Raw genomic sequence first — 22417 nt, 5'->3', positions numbered from 1 at the left:
TAGGAGCTGCTGCTATCGAAGGTATGGCTGGCTTAGTGTTTTCTTTGATTTCGTTCTCCGTCTTATCTGGGTCGACATAGTCCCAGATCTTCGCAAAACTTGCTTCTCGGCGGATAAATTAAAACTATATAGGCTAGTCTTTCTGGGTTAGCAAAAGAGGGTTTATAGAGTCCTTGGTTGCCATATTGGCTTTTGTTTTGAGGTTGCGTAAAGAGACGCGCTTACGCGTAAAGCACGCGATATTTCGTGACGAACTATGCTCAAAGAGGCTTAGTGGTAGTCGTCTGGCCACTGAGATCTCCCTAGTGCTCAGAAGGTTACCGGGCTCATAACTTTCAGCCAGGCAGGTATCACGAATGACATAAGCTAGCTGGTAGATAGAGACACAGAATTGAATGATTGATCTGCTTGATTTAAGGTGGCTCTAAGAGCCCTAATATACATAAGGAATTGACCCTAGTTCAACCTTCGGTGTCCGTAGTCGTTCGGAGTCCGACACCTCAGCAGTAAAGCTACCTCCGTGGCCAACACGTATAGAGGCTCTGCACGAAGCTCTGCACGAAGCTCTGCACGAAGCTCTGCGTACGGAGGCTCTGCGTATGGAGGCTCTTGTCAATCGGAAGTCCGTGCACCGATTGTAAGAAAAGAAGAACTCGTGTGTAGATTGATCTATGAAGAAAAGAGACTATTTATACATAAGGTAGTACCCCCCCCCCAGGGGTCCCTAGAGAACGGTGAAACTAGATTGAAACCAGGTCGAGACAAATCTGAAGCTTATGTCTGACAGTACCCGTCACGGTCGACAGCTCTGCACGAAGCTCTGCGTACGGAGACTCTGCGTATGGGGGCTCTGCACGAAGCTCTGCATATGGAGGCTCTTCACGAAGCTCTGCGTATGGAGGCTCTGCACGAAGCTCTGCGCATGGAGGCTCTGCACGAAGCTCTGCGTACGGAGGCTCTGCACGGGGCTCTGCGTATGGAGACTCTGCACGGGGCTCTACGTATGGAGACTCTGCACGAAGCTCTACACGAAGCTCTACACGAAGCTTTTATATAGAGCCTCCGTAGTAGAGCCGTCGTACGCAGAACCGTCGTACGCAGAGCCGTCGCGCAGAGCCTCTGCACGTAGAGATTCGTGTAGATCCTTGTATAAAGCCTTATATAAAGCTTTTATATGCAGAGCCTCTATATAATATAATAATATTTAATTAAAAATATATATAACTACTTAGCTAATAAATATTATTTTTGTAGGGGTAAATATTAATTTTATTATAGACATCTAGACCTCTCTAAGCTTTAAATAATTATATGTTAAGAAATATAGCTAAGGCTATCTAAATTGTAACCGACTACGGGTGCTGCCGAGACAGCCTCAACGCCACCCTATATATTGATCGCAGATCAATATTGCTTGCAGATCACTGTTCCCATTTCAGCTACCATTTCATGTATATATACCTCTTGATTTCTATAGATTTATAATCAAGTTGCTTGTTTAATTCCACACACTGCAAAGCTTATATAAAGACTATCCGGATAGTCTCCAAATACTATTAGTTAATAGGTCTATTATCTAAGAGGCCTATCTAGCCTATCCTTTATAAGTCTATTAAAGATATACTTATAAAGAATAAACTATCCTATTTAGTTAGGCGGATAATAATCCTATCTAAGGATAGCCTAGATATAATATCTAGATAAGGCTTAGTATTTATAGAATTTTAACTATAAAACTAAATCTTTTATTTCTATTATATAACACTATAAATATAGCTAGCACTAGGCCTTATATAAAGCTATATACGTAGAGCTTCTATATATAGAGTCTTTAATATAGAGCGTCGTATAGAGCCCTATACGTAAAGCCTTTATATATATAGCCTTTATATATAGAGCGTTATATAGAGCGTCCTATAGAGCGTCTATATATAGAGTTTTTAATATAGAGTATTATGCAGAGCGTTATATAGAGCGTTATAGTATATTAGTGCTACGTATTAGTAAAGCCTTATATAACGGAACCTTGTAGCAAGAACTACGGTGGGCTCGTTATTAGGCTAGGTGTGTAGGAAATGCAAGTATAAAAGTTAACAACGTAATAATAACTGGTGGAGTAGTTGCCTAACAGATTAACTCTAATTGTATTCTAAGAATTACTATAAGGAAGGAACTATCTAGGTAGGGACTAAGGGTCCTTAAATACACAACCATACTCTTAAGAAAGTTGTTACTCTATCTGCTCTATCTGCTCTATTCGCTTTGCGATAGATCTTATAGATTATATAGATTATATAGATTACATCACGTGACTCTGCTTACCATTCCTTGTTATATGGTTCTATGGGTTCTATCCTAGACCGTGCTTATATTAACTAACTAGCTTCTTCTAACTCCTCTCCAAGTAGTCGTAATATTGTACTTAAAGCGTCCATAACACTATCTCCCTCCTCTCCATCTTCGTCCTTAAAGATACCTAGCATCTTTAGGTTGTTTACTAAAGGTATAATATCCATCTAATTAATTTGGTTAATATTGTTACTTATAATACCTAAAGCACCTTCTTCTTCCTCTATAGCCCGTTAGTCTCGTACTATTGCTATAATATTGTCTCTTAGCGAGATAATACCTTCTCTATATTCTTATTGTGTAAAAGAGGGGCTAGTTTATGTTACGTTAGCGAGTCCTTCGTCCTAATAACCTTCCTTTTATTTAGAGTATACTAAAGTAAATATTTAGTTATCCTATGACGTTCGCTCTATCTCTAATGTTAAATATATACGACCTATTACTCTTAATAGTCGTCTAGTTCCCTAATTAATTTATCTTAGGGTCTCGTGTTTAGTCTAAGGCAGAAAAACTTAAGGGTAATCTTGCCGCAGCGCTGGCGGAAGCCTATCGTTGATTTAAAGAATCTGCTCGTGCCCTTAAGGCTTAGCAGTCTGCCTTTACGAAAGTTTAGCGTCTTTAACGCGTTTATAAGAAGGTTTACTCTAAGAAGTGGAAACTTATAGAGTAAGGTCTATAGGAACTAGGTGATAAAAGAACGGATTCTTTTTTAACAGAGAAGGAAATAGATCTAAGTAGTTCGGCAACTGCTCTTCTTAGGTCCCCCTTAGGTAACTCGTTCTTTAGTAATCCTTCTTTATTAATACTACCTAACCTAATCTCTTCTAATACTCCTATACCTTTCCTATAGCGTTCTTTAAATTCTCTAGTAGCTTCTAAATAGTCTTAGTATAGCCTATCTACTTAACCTTATACTATATTTCGTCGTTAATATCCTTATAATTAATGATCTTTAATACTTGCTATTTGTCTTCTTCTTGTCCTCTATACGTGTCTGCTTTATAAACTAGTAGCTTAATATTCCTATATGCTAGCTCTAGCATTACAATGTGCTGTATAGGGTAGATCTTTATTTTAGCTAGTAGGTTTAACTTAAACATAACTAGTGAAATCCTTTACGTAATTTTAAAAGGTCCTAGTCTGATATAGTCTAACTTCTTACTTAGTTATTAACTCTTAAAATTTTTGTATAGTAGCTATACTTTATCTCCCTCCTTAAGATCTGGTCCCTTAGATCTCTTAGCATTATAGTACTTTTTTATTTTCTCTTATACTTTCTTTACTAATTCTATAAGGTCTGCATAAAGATTTATTAATGTCTTTATTCTCTCTTTAGCTATACTACTCGTTTTTTTCGCTTACTATAGTAACAACGATGTTTTCGGCTTATATCCGTAATTTGCCTTAAATAGTAATATGCCTATTCCTTTTTGAGGTGTTGTATTATATATAAACTATATAACTAGTAATAGTGATACTTAATTATTCTATATATAATTGATATAATACCTTAGGTACTGCTCTAGCGTCTAATTTAATCTTTCCGTTTAACTGTCTGTCTATAGATGATATGCGGTAGAAGTTACTGCTTAAACTCCTTGCTCCGCTAAGAATACTTCCTAAAATGCTGCTACGAATCTTAAATCTCTATCCGATATAATCTTGCTTAGTGCTCTATGTCTTATAAACACTTCTTTAACGTAGATTCTAGTGATATCTTCCGCTGAGATTTCTTCTGTATATGCTATGAAGTATCCCCACTTTATAAGCTTGTCTACTATTACTAAGATTATATTATAATCTTGTCCGGTAATAAGATCTCTTAATTTTGGCAATTTAATAATAAAGTCCTATAATATGACCTCCTATGGTCTCTCTGGTATTTTAATAGGTTGTAGCCCTCTATATAGCTTATACCTTATTAGTTTATTCCTTTAGTAATTTAGATATTCCTTTATAACCCTTTTAGCTATCCTCTAGATTTTATTAATAATATACTCCTCTTAGAGTCTTAACACTAAGCCTGTAGCTCTATTATGTCCTTAGGTTAGTTCCTTATGGAAGTTCTTTATAAACTACTCTGCTATGCTTCTTGGGATATACTTTGCTTCTTAATTTTCATATATATCCGTCTGTGGATCTTCTAGCTATACTTTTAAAATTCTTTGTGCCTATAAGCTTTCTGGTGTCTTATAAACTTTCTCTAGTTTGTTATCTTCTTAAGTTGCTATAATTTTTGGATAATTATACCTAATTAATCCGTTTATATCTTTTCGCAATAAAGCCCCTAATGGCTTTTCCTTATTTTATAGTTTAGCTTTACGGCTTAGAGTATCTGCCTATATATTGTCTATACCTTTAGTATACTAAATCTTAAAATGGTATTCCGTAAGCATTTCTGCCTATCTAACCTGTCTTTAGTTAAGTTCCTTTATTATTAGGAATTCTGTTAGGTTTTTATAATCCGTCTTAATTACAAATAGTTTCTCTATGCCTTATAAGAATGCTCTCTATTCTTTTAATGCTGTAACTATACCTAATAACTCCTTGTTATAGATGTTATAGTTTAACTCTGGTAGTATTATCTTCCAACTATAGTATGCTACTAGGTGCCATTTATCTTAATACCTTTATATAAAGTATGCCCCTAGTATATAGTCTAATACATCCGTTTCTATAACCGTCTCTAGTTCTAGTTAATAGATCTTAAGAACTAGCTCCTAGGTAAACAACTCTTTAACTTTTTTAAAGAGTTCTCTTTGCTCCTCTCCCTATGCCTATAGTTCTTCTTTCTTTATTAACCGCGTAAATGGCTTAATATCCTTTAACTACTACGCTATAAACCTTCTATAGTAATTGCAAAACCCTAAAAACAATCTTAACTATATAACGTTCTCTAGTTCCTNCTAATTTACTATAGCCTTAATCTTTTTTAGATCTATGCTAAGTTGGCTTAGTTTAATAATAAATCTAATAAAATCGGTCTTCCTAGTGAAGAACTTGTATTTCTTAATTACTACTAGTATCTGTTCTTCTTATAGTCTCTTTAAGACCTATTTAATGTGTTCCCCGTGTTCTTCCTTAGTTATTAAGTAGATAATAATATTGTTAAAATATACCATAACAAATTTATCTAAGTGTTCCCCTAATACGTTGTTAATACGCTTCTGGAACGTTGTTAGTACGTTTATAAGCCTAAATTGTATAACTAATAGTTTATATAGTCCTTCTTTTGACCTAAAGGCTGCCTTCTATTTGTTGCCTTCCTTAATCCTAATCTAATAGTACGCCTATCTTAGATCTATCTTTATAAAGATTTACATATTGCCTATCCTGTTTTAGATTTCGCTAATTAAGGGTAAAGGATACCTATCCTTTCTAGTAATACTGTTTAACTGTCTATAGTTAATATATAGCCTTAGTTTGCCATTTTTCTTTAGTACGAATAGTACTAGATAACCCGCTAATGACTGCGATAGTCTAATATATCCCTTTTATAGATTTTCCTAGATAAACTCTTTTAACGCTTTACCTTCTTCTTTAGTAAGCTTATAGATTAAAAAGAACTTTAGACTTATTTCTGGTTCTAACTCTATCTTATAGTCCTATGCTGTATACTTTAATAGTTTTTTACTTTTTAGTGACCATAGTTTCTTGCCATATTTATGGTATTTCTTTAGTATATAACTTAGTCCTTTTTCTATTTCTTTATAGGTTGCTTTTACTTAGTACTATACTAACTTGGCTTGTTATTATATCTTGCGGTGTTAAGTATCTCTAATATTGACCTAACCTGTAATCTAATTAATTCTTAGATTATATTTCTATAACTAAGGTATGCCTAATACTGCCTTATCCTGTCCTAATGGTAGGATATTAAAAGACATCTCAATTTGTTTCCCTTTAATAGTTATCTAAATAGGTCCTGTTTTAAGATTAATAATCCCTCCTCTATAGGTTATTGGATCTCCTAAAATTGTAACTAATAGGTAAGGTTACTCCTTTTATCTGTAAGGTAGCCCTATTCTCTTAACTACTGCTAGTAAGATATGGTTTCGCGTTACTCTACTATCTATTAGCGCTTTAAACTGCTGATCTTATTAATTAATCCGTAAATTTAGGTATTGTCCTTAAATTCCTTTAAGGGTTTAAGGCTCTACTACTAGCTTCCTCTGGTCCTATAGGCCTCTACTTTTCCTAACTATTGGCTGCTTAATTTTAGTGCACTTGGCTTACTCTTTAGCTAATACCTAGTTCGCTTTTTATCTTTAATATACTATAGATACGTATTTTCTAGGTATTTCTACTACTGTTATCCGTCTAAGTATTCTTCCGTAAGAAATCTTCCTAGTTAAAGTACTAAACTCCCTTCCTTTTGGACCTCTGCTAGATGCCATCTATATATATATTTAGCATTCCTGTACTATTATTTGTCTGTTATCTAGTATATCCTTATAAGGTATTTCCGATTCTTTTCCTTTGGATTCTTATATATTTTGTATATGTTATTTACGCACGTAATCTATAATAACGTGTAGTATACTAGGTGCTTTAGGTTAACTCTTAGCTTATCTTTATCCTTAAGTTTAAACCTTTATTATACTGATCTAAACGTTATAACCTTATTCGCAGGTACTAAGATACATCTCTTACTTCTTTAGTCCTCTAAACGTTCCTTTAGATCCTTTAACGTTATAATTAAGGCTCCTTTAATATGCGTTATGGCCTTCTCTATAATTAGGTGGTTTTGGATAACTTTTTTATCTAACTATATATAGAAATCTTCCCACTTATTATTATGCCTTTGCCTATACCACTTTTAGTATAGCTGCTAGAGTGTATACGGTTTGTCCGTAAGGAAGTATCTTCTTATTACTGTATTGTGATAGCCCTTTATATGTCGTTTCTTAAACCTAGTTAGAATTCCTAGATCCTCTTTATCTTCCAGTTCGGTAAGCCACTTGGCTTTTAGTATACCTACTCTCGGCCTATTGGTGATTTTTTGTATTAGTGCTCTGTCCTTTATATGTCCTAATGTGCTAGATCTTCTGTCTAGTTTCTGCTCTTACTATGAGGTAATTCTTGCCCTGAACTCCTCTATGGTTTCTTTTACGTTGCGTTTTATAAGTGGATCCTTAAAGTCTTTATACTTCTTGATCTTGGTATTAACTTTTTAATCTTTAGGCTAAACACTATATTCCCTTAGTAAGTCTTCTAGGTTTATATATCTGTCTCCTAGTCTAATCGCTGTTTATATTATAGATTCTCTAATCTATAAAGAAGCTCCTTGCCTCTTATCTATAGGTGTCCTAATTTGTACTCCGAATTCTTAACCTCTTAGATTCTTTAATCTTAAGCTTACTTCTAACTTAAGCTTAGCTCCTGCCTTAGTTTAACTAGGCTTACTTAGTGTTCTTATCTCATCTTAAGAGTTTTAAATCTTACTTATCTCGTCTTAAGAATCTTGTACCTATAGGAACTTTTATCCCGAGCTTATTTGTATGGTTCTGAACTGAGCTACTGCTCTGCTCTATTGGTTATTGTCCACTATAGGTCCTTAAGCTTGCCTTATCTTGTTTTAAGAATCTTGGTTATTTCTTATCTTATCTTAAGAATCTTAAGCCTTTAGCCTTTTGCCTTTATCGAGTGCCGAAGTAGTTTACTGTCCTACTTCTCTTGTGTCTTATAAAGCGATAGATATTGTGTCTAATAGGGTTTTAATCCCTACTGATGTTCCCTGTTTTGTAGTGGAATTATCCTCTACCTTTAGTATAATATCTTTAAGGTCTACTCACTCCTAGTAAGCGGCCCTTATTGCCTTATCGTTATAAAATGTTTTGCCTAGGTCGAATTTATTATCCTTGATATCCGATCTGCGAACTAGTTCATTAGTTCCTCTGCATTCTATAGGTGCTAGCTCTTATAGCTAATAGCTTGCGCCGTACTTAGCGTCCTTATAAATTTAGTATGCGTTATTGTAATAAAACGCAAAACTTTTAATTGAACATTCTTTTGTTCCTTATAGTATATTGTTGTCCCTTTATATATATATATCGTCTGCTAGTCTTATACCTTTTACTACATAGTAACTCTACCCACTTCTATAGTCTCTAATATAATGACCCTGTTTTCTATAATTTATATAAGCTCCTTCTTTAAACTATTTTTCTTATTATGGAGTCCGCCTAAATATCTTCTGCTATTAAGATCCCTAATTTAGCCTTTACTTCTTAGACTTTTAATTACTTAATCCTTGTCCTTTAGGTTTCTATAGTTTGCTCTATCTCTTATAGGCTTTTTTGGTACTACTTAGGTCTATTAGCTCTGCGCCATACTATATTTTCTAACTTAGCTTTTGTTGTTACGTACTCTGCGCCTTATATAATTATAAAACTCTGTTTTGGCCCCTCTTAGCCTATTCCCTTTGGTAGATTTAATTATTAATCTTAATCGCCTAATCTATTAGATCCCTTAGGGTGTCCGTATCTTCTATTAGGATAATTACATCCTAGACTTTAGCCTTAAGTCCCTGTTTATACTATGCTATAAGCGCCCTATTATTCTACTTTACTTATATTACTAGTATCTAGAACTATATCGTATACTTAATTACTAAAGTTCATTATATAAGGTTCTAGAGTTTTCTTTCTACTATAGTTATTTTTTCCGGGTCTCTAAATATCTGCGTTAGTTATTCTACAAATCCTTCCTAACTTAAGAATATAAATCGCACGTCTTGGTTAGTGGTTGTTATTCCGTTTACCTGTATCTCTATAAGGTAAGATTTAAACTACTTAAGTGCTTTCCCTAATAAGAATAGTCCTATATAGGCTATCTGATCTACAGGTGTAGGTAACTTTACTCCCTCCTGTAAGACCTTAAAATGCATCTGCGTAAGGAATCCTTTAAGCTTTAATCTCTCTTCGGTAAATCTCTTAATTAATAGTAGCTTAATCTTTGCTGCTCCTATCCTATTAAGTCTTTCTTCTAACACTATATTGTTAGCTGTTAGCTAGTTAACTATTTCCTATAGCTGTCTAACCGTTATAGGTTGCTGTGAGTTAGTATCTGCCATACTGGTATTACCTCCTGTCCTTGAAGTAGTTGCTGCCGTTAATGGCGTTGTGGTGGCTGCTTTTGGTGGCATGTTGTTCGACTTCTTATATTGATACTATAACTAGGTAGTAATTGTGTAATGGAACCTTATAGCAAGAACTACAGTAGGCTTGTTATTGGGCTAGGTGTATAGGAAATGCAAGTATAAAAGTTAACAACGTAATAATAACTAGTGGAGTGGTTGCCTAATAGATTAACTCTAATTGTATTCTAAGAATTATTATAAGGAAGGAACTATCTAGGTAGGGACTAAGGGTCCTTAAATACACAACCGTACTTCTAAGAAAGTTGTTGCTCTATCTGCTCTATCTACTCTATTTACTCTATGATAGATTTTATAGATTATACAGATCATATAGATTATATCACGTGATTCTGCTTACCATTCCTCGTTATATGGTTCTACGGGTTCCATCCTAGACCGTGCTTATATTAACCAACTAGCTTCTTCCAACTCCTCTCTAAGTAGTCGTAACATTGTACTTAAAGCGTCCGTAACACCTTAGAGATCTAAATAGGGCTTTAAGTAGAGCTTTATAGAGAGCTTTTGTAGAGCTTCGTGCAGAGCTTTATATAGAGCCTCTACTATCTACTATAAAAGATCGGTAAAAATCGCCAAGCCGTAGCGGCGTGTATTGTCCTCTATTAAAACAATATACCCCCTATAGCCCCACTAATATAACTCTATATTTTATAAATAGAGTCCTATTCTATAGCTCTATTTTAGGGCTATAAAATAAGCTATTATTTATAAAATATAGAGCGTTATTAGTAGGGTTATAGGGGGTGCTTTGCAATGGCTTAAGCCTCTCCGCTAACTTATCCAGCCCCTCTATTCCTAGAAATAAGTACCCCCTATAACTCTACTAAAACGGCCTTAAATTATATAAATAAAGGCTTATTTTATAGCCCTAGAATAGAGCTATAAATTAGGCCTCTATTTATAAAATATAGAGTTATATTAGTGGGGCTATAGGTAGTATATTATTTGGATATTATCCGGATATTATCCGATATCCGGGCTATCCTCGGATAGGATTATTATCCGCCCGACCGGATAGGATAATTTATCCTCCGCAGGTCTGTTCTCATTTTGGTGTTCGCGCACAGGCCATGTTTATTGGACGCCTTGACAGCGCATGGGATAAGGGAACACGTTAGGTGTTGTAGATATTGCTCAGTAATATAAAATCGGGAGGAGCCGCATCACGACCTTACCAGGGGGGCACCTGATGCGGTCGCGACGCCTTTGACCTCGTTTTCTTCATCTCTACGATCACGAGTTGAGGTTGTTCGGATATTTCCATTTAATATCGGCGACCGATCTACATACGGCTAGTAGAAGGCTTGATCGACACGCGCTTTCAACGAATGTGCCAGGGTGGTGTATAATTAGTGGCGCTTAATCTGGTGGTCGTGCTCAATCTGAAATAAAGCCGACTGTTCGGTTGATCATTCCAATAAAAAGGCCTCGGATGAGGCTCAAAATTAGCGACGTCTTCTGCCCATTCGGATCTGAAAAGCGACAGTAAGAATTAAGAAGAGGACATCGTATAGGGCCTGCAGCTGCTGCAGTAATACTGTCGTCGGTAAGGGCGGTGACGGTGGGGGCATGGTGGGCGATCGGACGGGCGCACGAGCAGAGCTCCAGATTCGACTTGACGATTGATCTGGAGAAAAAAGCTCCAGATTGATCTGACGCCAAGAGCTCAAGTTCAACTACTATACGGTAAAGCGTGTGAATTTGACGCGGTTGCATATCTGGAGGAGCTCCAGATCAGAAAGTCGCCAGATTGACCGAACAGACACCTCCAGATCAACTCGGTTCTGAAGCCTCCAGATTCAATCTGGAGCTGCAACCGAACGCGCCCTAAGTTCATGTAGTGCGGACCCCAAATGAGTGGCTGGTTTCCAGCCGCTAATGTTGGATCCAATTATGATCCGTAACAAACTTCAAATGAAAAGACTATTTATTCAGACCCATCCATTATACAGCATGAGTTAGGAGTTTAAATAATAAATACAAATTGTAAGAGTCGTAACTTGGCGCAGTGACGACTAGCAGGCCAGTAATTGATGCGGTTGAGGAAACCGGCTTGCTAGTATCAAGAACAGCTCTACTTTTGCCAGATATTCGTTGAGATGTAATATCTACTATGATTGACGAAACTATGCGCTAATAATATTTCATATTAGATCGTGGAGGAGAGTGTTTAGGGTTTCTGATGCAGAATTTGTCCTTGTAGAACAGCGTCAAAAAGCTCGACTTGGCTAGGAAAGTGGTTGAAACATGTTGAACAAAATACGAGAAGCTCGTTTAGATCTATGCGAAATTCAAAATCCAACAACTTTTGCGCAAATTTACAAGGCTATTGAATCTCAAATACAAGATGTAAAACTTTTGTGAACAAAAACAAACCCTGGGTGTTCAAACTCAAATCAGGCGCCGCTCTATTGTATTCCAATCCCTATCAGGTAGTATGTTCGTTGGATGAGTATAAACTACTCGGCAGCCGCGAACCTATGAAATACGACCGTTCACTTTGACATCGTGACGCGTCAAAGTTTTGGTCTATCTTCAAATATCCCCATCTTCATTGTCAAAGTTGTTTGTTAGAGGCCGTGGTCCAGGAGAGCACCAGCGCTTTGGAATATGAAGGATGTTGCAGGGAACAGATTTGGTATTCGAATGCGGTGGGATGCAGGCGTTGACTGTGCAGTCGACAAGGAACAGCAAAACATCCAGATGAAATTGAGAAGGGCCATTTCGTTCCACTAACTGCTTGCTCCAGAGGAACTGGCGGCGCCCTGTTGCTGGGAAGTATTGTTTGCTGAAGCGCCAGAAGTGCCAGCACCAGCACCAGGTTGCTGTCCGAGTCTCGCAGCGAAGTCCTCATCCATAAGGACTCTTTGCTTGCGCTTCTTCTCTTTGATCTTCTCGCCTGAACTCAACCGTTAGTCAGACACCAAAACCAGGCTTATAGAACAGCAAGATATATTAGGTGTATTACGATCAAACTCCACCTTGGATACAATGATACGGCATGGCATGGTCGACTTGTTGTGCTGCAGTCAGTCGTTACCTTTTGAAATGGTATGGTTGGTGTTCAAGCGGTGTGACCAACTCTAAAGATAAAGATTAGAAAAACGTGTCAAGCTAGGTAGTTTTTGAGCCAAGTGGTACTTCGCCGGTAGAAAGCGCTAGTCCGTGGGCGGTGTATATGAACAAAGCGGATGCCATCCTTGAAACGCAAGGGTTTCCTTGAAGCGCAACGTCTGCGGTGGATGAAGAGGCCTCAATGCGATGAAACACCTTGCGAACATCCCGAACCCCCTGATAGGTCCAGTCAATTACGCCCCAAGCCACCCAACTCGTTGATCAACCAGAGGAGGGTTTTTTTCATCGGCTACGGTTTCTGGGCAAGGCGGTTCACGGCCCTGAGTACGTAACGTACGCTTCATGATCAACGCGTGAGAAATGGAACACGGTGTTGCCATCATCATCCCATCCTCAGGTCTTTCAAAGTAGAGCAGATTGTATAAAGCGTGCTGGAATGCATCCTGGAACCGACTCAGTTCCATACCAGGGATCTATCAATAGGCCTCGATTTGAGCAGCGTCAGATGTGCTTGCCGGGATACGTGTAGGCCGATAGAGTAGCTTGGGGCTAGCGTGACAATTTTAGGTCCTCGGGCAACTGGGAATTCGTAGGAGAGCACAAGATATTAAATTTTCGCCTAAACTTTAGGCCAAGTGTGCAATACGGCGGAAAACACGTCCGGACGTGCGCTCGTATCGGTGTACCCAAACGACTGCTGCCTGAACGAATGAGCGAACATCGAAATGTTGTCAGGGACAGAAACTCACCTCCTACTCATCAACTGCAGGCATGATTATGTGCTTGAAGAACATATAGGCATATCAGTTTGCCCGCTAAATCTGTTATTATTTGTTATCAATGCCGCCAAAATTGCTGCAAACCTATTCCAAGTCAGTACGAGCACACCCGAAACGCATATGCAAGTGGCGTTCGCTCACGCAGCCGTCCCAGCGAAGCCGTCCCCTCCAATAGTGACCATACACACAGAGTACATGGCACTGAAAATAAGAGCAATAACCAGTCGTGCTGCGGCTGACCAAGCAAAGTATAGGCTGGCAATAGCGGCATAGCTTATGAGAAAGGCTGCCGTGTTCGCAATGATAGAGATAAACGTGCAGAGGCGGTCTTCATCGTAGCTGAACAGCCCGTCCCGATCCTGCTTCTTGAAACGGTAATGAATCCGTTTATAGAATGACGGCACGAATTTCTCTACAATCCATTTTGCAAAGTGCCCTTTTGTACGAGCTGATGAAATGGCCATGAGGTCCGAAGCGTAGCCGTCGGGATCTTCCACTGAACCCCATATACACGCATCGACTCCGGTCATGGCGGCACCGCACATGTCGTCATGATCTAAACATTCTTGAACCTCTCTAAGCTGCCACGAATTCACCCCCGTTTTGGCTAATTCACGATGCCGAAGGAGTGCTTGCTCTGGTAGACGAAGTCATCAGCACCTCAATACGTGGATGTGCAAGCAAAAGAGGAGTAATCAGCTTACCATACTCCTCCATTAATCTGCGCAAGTCCCGGATAAGTTCATACTGTTCTTTATTTTCACTACTTGCGGAATCTTTCAAGTGTTGCCAGTTCAATGAATAAGATGATTCCTCGCCTCGACCGCTTCGGCTATCTCTATTCTCGGCGAGGAGGAGCTTCTTCTCCAAAAATTGTATTTCGGCTTGAAGATAAAGGATATTCCGCATTGAAAGAGCAGCAAATCGCCGGACATGTGCTGCCAGCGGAGCATTTCCCATGAGGTACGCCAACATGGGATGACCCTTAACATGCTGCTGCGCATACTCGCCAGCCGAGGTAGATGAGGCGAACTGGGGGAGATAGGCGGCGGCTGCCATTGGCCAAAGTCTGAAAATTGATTCCAAGTTCCTATTGAAATTTTATTTGAAAAATATAAACCGTATGAAGCAGAGAATTATTTTAATTTGCAACAGAACTCTCACCTATTTATAGTCGAACTGTCGGGGCTCCATTCTCAACACTATCATTCGGCATCCCGGCACTGTGCAGCATACCGCCTCCACACTATCAGATCCATCGCATGTTGAATAGCAGAATTATTTGCAGGATCAGGCAGAATTAGCATCATGCAATGGGAAACGTCGCTGTGTTGCACATATCTTCTCAATTCGAGTCTGCAATTGGAGGCTGTGAGTACGACGACATATTGGCAAGGCAACAACTCCACCACAACAACACCTTCCCATCCAAGTGAGGGCTTTGACCTTCTCACCGGTATGCCTCAGGAGACTTCTCTCATGCAAGAGCGAGACTGGTGGATCAAAACACTCATCGTGTAGAGACATCGAAAACCTATCGCAACCCCCCAGGAGCCGAAAGAGATTTGAGAATCAGTAGATGTGCGGCGTGGCCTGCATTTCTTGCGAGGCTCTGAAATGCAGCAGCACGAGCATGTGAGCGGAATCCCTTCAAAAGGCTGAGCTTCACAGACTCACTAATTGCCAATCGCGACCCTCCAAAAGAGGGTGCAGACTAAGTTGCTAGTGTAATGCGGCACGAACCGTCGGTGTTTGGCATATGTCCGGCCTTAGGCGCATAAACGACCCCACTAGATGCTGGCACGTTGGCGTTAACATGCAGCTCAGGAAGTTAACGGGCATGGGAATTGTGTTGGTTTTCAACGGCCGCGACAGCTTTGTCGTGGCGCGCCTTATCTGACATGCTGAGAGCATATTGGCCCACGTAGACCTGTGTCCATTCACAGAGAACGCTGTGGAGAGCTGAAGAAGTTATATCTACTCGATGAGGATAAGTCCCACTGCTCCAGTGCTAATCAGCCCCTCACGGACTTGCCGAAACGACGGGCAAGTGTATCACCCCTCACGGTCTATGACATCGCACAAGGTGCTCAATCTCTTTACATGATGCCTAATTTACAAAGGGTATTGTTCATTAAGGATAGAGGCGAGCTATTCTTTGTATGGACACTCCACACTTGCTGGTTCACATGGGCAGCGGCCATCAGCCTAGAAGTTGCTTCAGGAGCATCGCAATTCGCCCCAAAAGTATTAGTCCCCCAATTAACTTGATCACGGGTAGTGCTCGGTGACTGCAGCAGCCTGTTGGAAGTCTTGCAGTATTGTCCATTGATGGTATCGTACCCAGAAAACGTTCCACTCCCGTCAATGGCGCTTGCTTCGCTCAAGTGGTGTTCGTCATAGCGATCAACTTGTGTTCTCTTGTGATAGTGTCCCTCCCCTTTGTCTTCCCGGTTGTAGACCCTTTCACCTTCCTGGTTCCTCCTTTCTACCCTCTCGACGCGGTTCTTGAGTCTCGGCTTCGTCGGCGGCAAGTTCATTCATGGTGATCCTTGCTCTTGAGGCGCAGAAGGAACCTTGGAAGGCGGCTTGCATTCGCCCAGACGCACTCCGTATCTGATCACCACGTGACTCGGCGCATTTAGAAGATGCGTCCCGACTCCCAACGTCTTCTTATGAATGTAAGAACATTCTGTTCTCACATATGACCATTTATTCGCCCATAAATACCTATTGTGACATTTCAGCTGTCGCATTATTTCGAGCCTTGAAAGTTTAGGTGAAGATATCGCAAAGGAGTGAGAAAGTCAATCAAAACGGTAAATTACCTCTGCTAGGAGATTTAAAGTTTTGTGGTATCAAGGGTCTGGTTTATGCCTAAGATATGTTGATAGGAAAATCTATAGGGCTTGTTAAAGTGTTATGAATACTCGCTTTCCGTGCGGAGCGTAAATGACGGAAGATCAACATTGTCTATGCAAACGATGGCGTCAAACCTGTGGCCTAAAATAGCACAAGTCTTATTTAACTCTTATTAGAGTTCGTTGATCATACGGGATTTTCTATGGCCAGGAGATGGGAGTGAATAGAGGGAACACTAGCAAATTGATTGACTAAGACATAGAATAGGATGATACCCATAGCTATACTTGTGGTAAGTAAGCATCTTAAGGACAAGCTGCACAGCTATAGCGGAATTGTTTCATGACTTAACCTTGAAGTCATTCGACGTGTCAGACATCGGAGATTGGTTTGGATAGGTTTATGGTGAGGCTTGTCGAATGACTCGGTAAGGGCTTGCCAATTCTTCATTAATGATTATACGTCCCAGTATGTTTCGTGAGCATCTGACCACCGGATTTCCAGGATTGAGGCATGGCATGTGTTAGCCAGCTTGTGTTTGAGGAATTTCGCAGAGTTGTAACCGTTAACTGTATAGCAGATTGATTACAAATATTCGGCCTAACACGGTTGTTAGCTGGTAAGCTCTAGCCTAGGTAGTAGTATACAAAGGTGGGCTGTTAAAGTGCTAATTGAGTGGTTGAAATGCGTTAGGGTTACAGGTGAGGCTACATTGCTCAGTCTGGTGAAGGATAAAGGCCGTCTATATCTATCAAGTCTACAAATAATAAGCAAGGATGATGGCAAGGTATGCTGGAGAGAAACTAGAACGAGTTTAGGCTACAATTCTAATTGTAATCAAGCTCAAAGGTATAGGAGTTTCGGCACCCTTGGGCCACTTCTTTCCTCCAATCACTCCCAGGCGCCAGATATACCGTTCATGCCAGAAGAACAATATGTATCAGGTATCAACAATAATAGACAGCCTTGCACGTAGAGTTGTAGTTTTGATATTATCGGTCGTCGCAGATGTTGCTTTGTGAGACCTCCACACGCGAGTGGAGTGAGAGAGGACTGTCATGCGGGATGCGGATTTAGGGAGCTCTGAGGAGTTGAGGAGTAGTCTTGGTATCTTTACGTATTGAAGTCGACAGAGCACGACCATATGAATAGGCTAGCAGCCTGAGCAAGCGATAGCTCGACGACGGGAAAAAGACATCTCGGAAGAATATCGTGATTGGCTGCGCCCAGTCATAGTGAATATATGGAAGGAGAGCCTAGTCATACTCTGATATGTACAGCTATGTGCTAGCAAGGGCCTATTGTACTTCACCATCACACTTGCCGTTATTCCTGCTTCATCCTCTCCTTGTGTACTCCTCATCCTGCAGGTGGCTTTGTCCCGCACTGCCACGCGGTGTTGCTTAGGGCATGCCATGAAATAGCATAGCCCTGCTAAATGTAGGACCATATAGTGGAACGGCCAGATGCATTCGATTTCCGCCGTGAAGATTGTTCGCGACAGGCTGAAGAGTGATTGTAGAAAAGAATAGCAATGGTCATGTTAAAGAGCTTCATTATTACAGTTCTCTGCATTTTGTAGAAACGTTTTAGAAGGCTGTTAGAAAAGAATAAGGGTTTGGACTCTCGATAAGGGCTTCTCTTTGCAGAAAACAGGCAACAACGAGATCCGGCCTCTCCTATTTTCATTCTCTATCAAATGGGGCAACGAGATGATCGGGCATATTTTCATGCACTAGCCGCTCCGTGCACTTCTGCATGACCCGTGATGCGATAATGTTTCAGTCGGGCCGTCGGGTCACTCTCGGTAAGGCTACTGTCTAGAGGTCCCAGCACTCTTCTCTCGGAAGGTCTACGTGATGCGTTGAACTTAGAATCGCTAGACGTGTTCTCCCTGCACCCTAAATCCGATAGAAGTGAGGATACCGATCTTCGTATGTTTGGCCCACTTGAAACGCAAGTGCACGGGCGTTAGCTGCGTAAACGCCACAAACATACGATCCCTGCACACGTAATAAGTGTCATTGCAAAGAGTAGCCTCAATTAGAAATGCCACTCATGGTCAGACTACGTGTGCTAGACCAGCGGTGAAAGTAAGCTGGCAGGACGAACTTTTGGAGGCGCATTGTTGTAGTTCAAAGATGGAAACCATAGTACTCTATCGACCATTTATTGTGATATTAAGGTCGTGTGGGATGGGCTATTATTGCTAGGCAAATACCTGTTTCATCGTCAGCAACAGGTTACGAAAGTGCCAATCCTTTACGGCGTCACATGGGCAACGCCAGTTGATCAATGAATTTCATTGAATCGCCTCAACATACGACGGAATCGGAAACGGCATGCAGGCAAGGTGCGCATGATAATCCAGACGAGTTAGTCCATAACTCTGCCCTCGAACCATTAGTTCGAAGGCTCTAGCGTCTTTCCTAAGCCCCGACTAGCCTGAAAGAATATGGAAAGTTTATTTACAAAAAGAAAATTGGTATGCAGTATCCAAACATAGAGTGTGGCTATTATACTTTCACAAGCGATATGAAACCCACAAAGGAATTTGATACCTTTCTGTCGTATATCAGCAGGATAACGCATTCGTGTTAAGATAGGTAGAAGAAGTTACATCCATTAATTAGCAATCACCAAATAATGAACCTAAGAAATCTGCACACATTTTTATTGATAATTTAGAGTTCCCTCCAGTATCTCTGCATATGGAGATGGCGGCGTGCACGCGTCGCTGGTCGACCACTACTATATTCTATGACCAGCATATTCCTAGTTCTTTAAGCCCGAAGCAGAATTCGTGTACAAAGATGTAACGTTACTATGCTCATTGTTGAAATGGCAATTTAAGCCCTACCAAAGCTTTTGATGAGCGTCGCATTCGCAGAGCCAGTCCTGTTGCATTTGAAAATAGCAGCCGGCGCAGTAGCTTTTGGTAGATTTGCGGAACAATCCTCGCGCAACAACTCCATCATCTTTCCTGCACCCACCAATTTGTTCCACTTGTTTTAGGAGGTGGGAGCAGCACGAATTTGAGTTGATTTTAAACGAAAGGAAAGAAGGCCTTCGAAGTTATAGTAGTGATTGCATTTCAACACAGTGATACCTGGTTCGAGAATTACTGCCCATGTCGCATGTGGGCAGACAAGTATTTCAGAATGGGGTCTGGATGAGAATGCTGATGGAAATTTGGCATTTATGCCTGAAGCTGCAGTCACTCTTGGATGGAGTCAGCCCATCATATCGGATCCTGTTTTGAAACTCACTGGACTAGAAGTCTGTTTGCAGGCTGTTTATCGGACCGCAATCTCTAGGAAGAACGTATTGTTTCAGTTCTTCTCTTGACACAGGGAAGATGTGGATATGCCATTTCTATGTGATTATTTAGCAGCTACCACATCGTCATTTCCATGAAGAAAGTATCCGACGAACAAAACAAGCATACGCCAGCTAATTCTTATTACCTATCCCTCCAGCCGATGGCTTAGTTCCAACTGAATACCAAATGTGTAAAATCTAGTGAGTGAGATATGCGACGATTAGAGGAATCAAAACGCGTCCTTATGCTAGCGTACAGAACCCGAAACGGTGGTTGGCTTGTTGAGTATGTCCGAAAGCCAGAAGTTCGATGACCCTGGTATCCTGTGTGCCTAGAAGAGATCCCTGACCGAGCAACTAGTGATCGAAGGTTGTGGCTGGACTTTTCTGGTCATTTGTCCAGAGTACGAGCGTTGCTTTCACTTTGTTCTTGTGTTATTTGGCCGTCGCGTTGGTGCTGCTCAGCTTGTCTCCATTTCTCCTCATCCCGCTTGCGTATCTGTTCGGCCCGTAATTGCTGTGCAGCATATAGTTCTTGCTCTGAAACACAGATTAGGCCTTCATTCAAGAGGATTTGGAGGGAATAGGGTCTAGTTACTATTAACATGACCTTCCAGGATAGGAATGAAAACCTTATCCATTATGCACTTGGAGCTCTACACGTTTTTGTAGACCCTTGGGACTTCTATTTGGAAATTTTGAGGTTGAGGCGGTGTAAGCGTTGTTAGACAAGTACTAAAAATGCTGGGAAACGATTTTTGATACTGTGTTGACGGCGGGAGGGGTAACTGAGGGACGGATTTTGAGAGCAAGAGTTGTGTTGGTCGTGCTAAGCCTTAATAGAGGCCTGAAAGAAGGTCATCGAAAGTCTTTCAACATAAGAAAGCCGTCGAACCACACTCGATAATCTTAGGCCTGCTTGAAACGCGCGACAGAGCTCCCGTGATCCCCGCGCAGCCCCTGCCTCAACACATTTCAAGCCACAACGAAAGCATAAACAGATCAAAACAGTTGGCTCACTGCGCACGATACCACCAGCTTTTGTGTGATAAGCCCGTCCTGTACACATGGAGTGAGGAAGATGTAATGATCAATAGCAGCTCGCAAGTATCCACATGTCAACGAAGCAAATAATCAACGACCTAACTACTCTGTCAGCAAAATCAGGAAATAATTGTGATATATTTGGCGCTATCAAGAGGGGCTTGAACGCTTCTATTTAAGGTTTAATCTGAACTTTGCTAACGACTTTTGTGTATGCACGGAAAAATAAACTAAGCGATATGTTTGGTATAAGGAATTTACTTAAACTGTCAGGAAGAATCAGCCTTGCGCTAGCAGGGAGACCTCGTGCCAAGAATTTTTTTCTGCATTAGGGGAAGATACCCGTTCACACCCGCTATGCAGTATCTTGCCGTGTGGCGGTGTGCAAGGCCAAGTTTTTAGAGTTTAACTTACTTGAAAGAACCACCAGCCTCTTCAATGTCCTGCGAAAAATCTAGTGGACAATATTGTTACTATTATTCACATTTACGAACATTGCAAGTACGGCGGCAAATCTTGAACCCAGTTAGCATAGTGGAGACGAGACGAGAAAAGGTACGTGGATTATTACGTGGAAACGGCAATGAAGACATCTGAGCGGCGGGGATTTGTGAATATATTGAAGCAAAGAGCGTATAAAATATTCAAAACACCGATAGTGATAAGCTTCCCTCGCATGGAGTTGACATAAAATAGGACGCTAATGGCGGTGATGGGGAGAGTTGACGCGATGACTGTCGAAACGCAGAAGCTGAAGTTGAGAAAAGGCTCGGCCACATAGCCCGGCCCACCATAACGTGGTTCATTCTTTCGGAACCGTGGCCAGCGCTTATCGAACCAAGGGAGAAGGGTTCCTGTAGTCCATCTAGTGAAGGCGTCTTCATTTAGGTTTTGCCGCCGGCGCAAGCTGGTCACGTCTAGAGCATGGTTCCTGTAGTCCATCTAGTGAAGGCGTCTTCATTTAGGTTTTGCCGCCGGCGCAAGCTGGTCACGTCTAGAGCATGACCAGTCGGATCAATCGTAGACCCCCACATACTACCATCCCTTCCCATCAATGTCAATTTCGATGTTTTCTTACAACGTACATCCAGTTGACGTTGTATAACATCGAAGTCAAAAGCAGTCGGAGATGGATATCCAGCGATGGTGGAAGCTTGGATCAAGGCTTCTCCTAAATGCTTATCAGGACACGTCCACCAGAAAAAAAGGGTGAGAATCTACTGTAAGCCCAGAGTTTCCTTTGTATTAGTTGGAAATGCTCCCACTGCTCTGAAGAATTGCCCTTTCCATCGGACGCACTTAGGTCCTCCCAGTTTTTGGCATAACACGGTCCATCGTTGAAGTTTCTTTGGCTTTGATAATCTCTCCACTCCAACCGCTCATGTTCATCCTGTAATTTCTTAAGCTCGGCTTGACGATATAAAAGATCTCTAATCGTCAGAGCACTAAAGGGAGAGAATATCGATGCTTCTGGCTTTGTAGCCAGATAATCTGCCAAACTGGGGTACCCCCACACCCTCGGCAAATTACTCATCCCAATTTCTTCGCCAAGGATGGGTTCCATCATTCGAGGGAATAGGTGTACAATGGTAAAAAGTCCTTATCGTCTGATAATATTGTATTCCACAAGATTCTCTCCTGGATATCCGAAAGATCAAATCGAATATGCAATCAATCTGGGTTCATCGAATTTATAAGATTTTATCATCTTCCGATTCAGCACCAAAGCCGCTCACTGCACGAACAAATTATGCTAAATCAAGGCGTTTTGGGCAAGAGGGCGCTGTTACACAACTTACAAGATCAGGCAGAATTGAGCTTCAGGCCA

General features: G+C 40.8%; 2 protein-coding genes across 2 annotated transcripts; both read right to left on the bottom strand.

Annotated features, from left to right (window-relative positions):
- Positions 1-13178: 13178 nt before the first annotated feature.
- K441DRAFT_171004 (uncharacterized protein) lies at positions 13179-14536 on the bottom strand. Its single transcript, XM_067640319.1, has 4 exons — positions 14067-14536; positions 13504-13999; positions 13333-13446; positions 13179-13284 (listed from the first exon to the last, which is right to left on the bottom strand). Exons 1-3 carry the CDS (start codon positions 14419-14421, stop codon positions 13359-13361), a joined length of 939 nt encoding a protein of 312 aa, XP_067502322.1. The 5' UTR covers positions 14422-14536; the 3' UTR covers positions 13179-13284; positions 13333-13358.
- A 6620-nt stretch (positions 14537-21156) lies between these two features.
- On the bottom strand, positions 21157-22123 carry K441DRAFT_568797 (uncharacterized protein; the record flags this gene model as incomplete). The annotated part of the gene is made up of 3 exons (XM_067643841.1): positions 21157-21506; positions 21596-21760; positions 21811-22123. The coding sequence occupies 3 exons, from the start codon at positions 22121-22123 to the stop codon at positions 21157-21159; spliced, it is 828 nt and encodes a 275-aa protein (XP_067502321.1).
- Between the last annotated feature and the right edge of the window lie 294 nt (positions 22124-22417).

The sequence above is a fragment of the Cenococcum geophilum genome (assembly GCF_001692895.1).
Source record: "Cenococcum geophilum 1.58 unplaced genomic scaffold K441scaffold_30, whole genome shotgun sequence".
Classification (NCBI taxonomy): Eukaryota; Fungi; Ascomycota; class Dothideomycetes; order Gloniales; family Gloniaceae; genus Cenococcum; species Cenococcum geophilum.
This window is presented reverse-complemented; position numbering and strand designations above follow the sequence as displayed.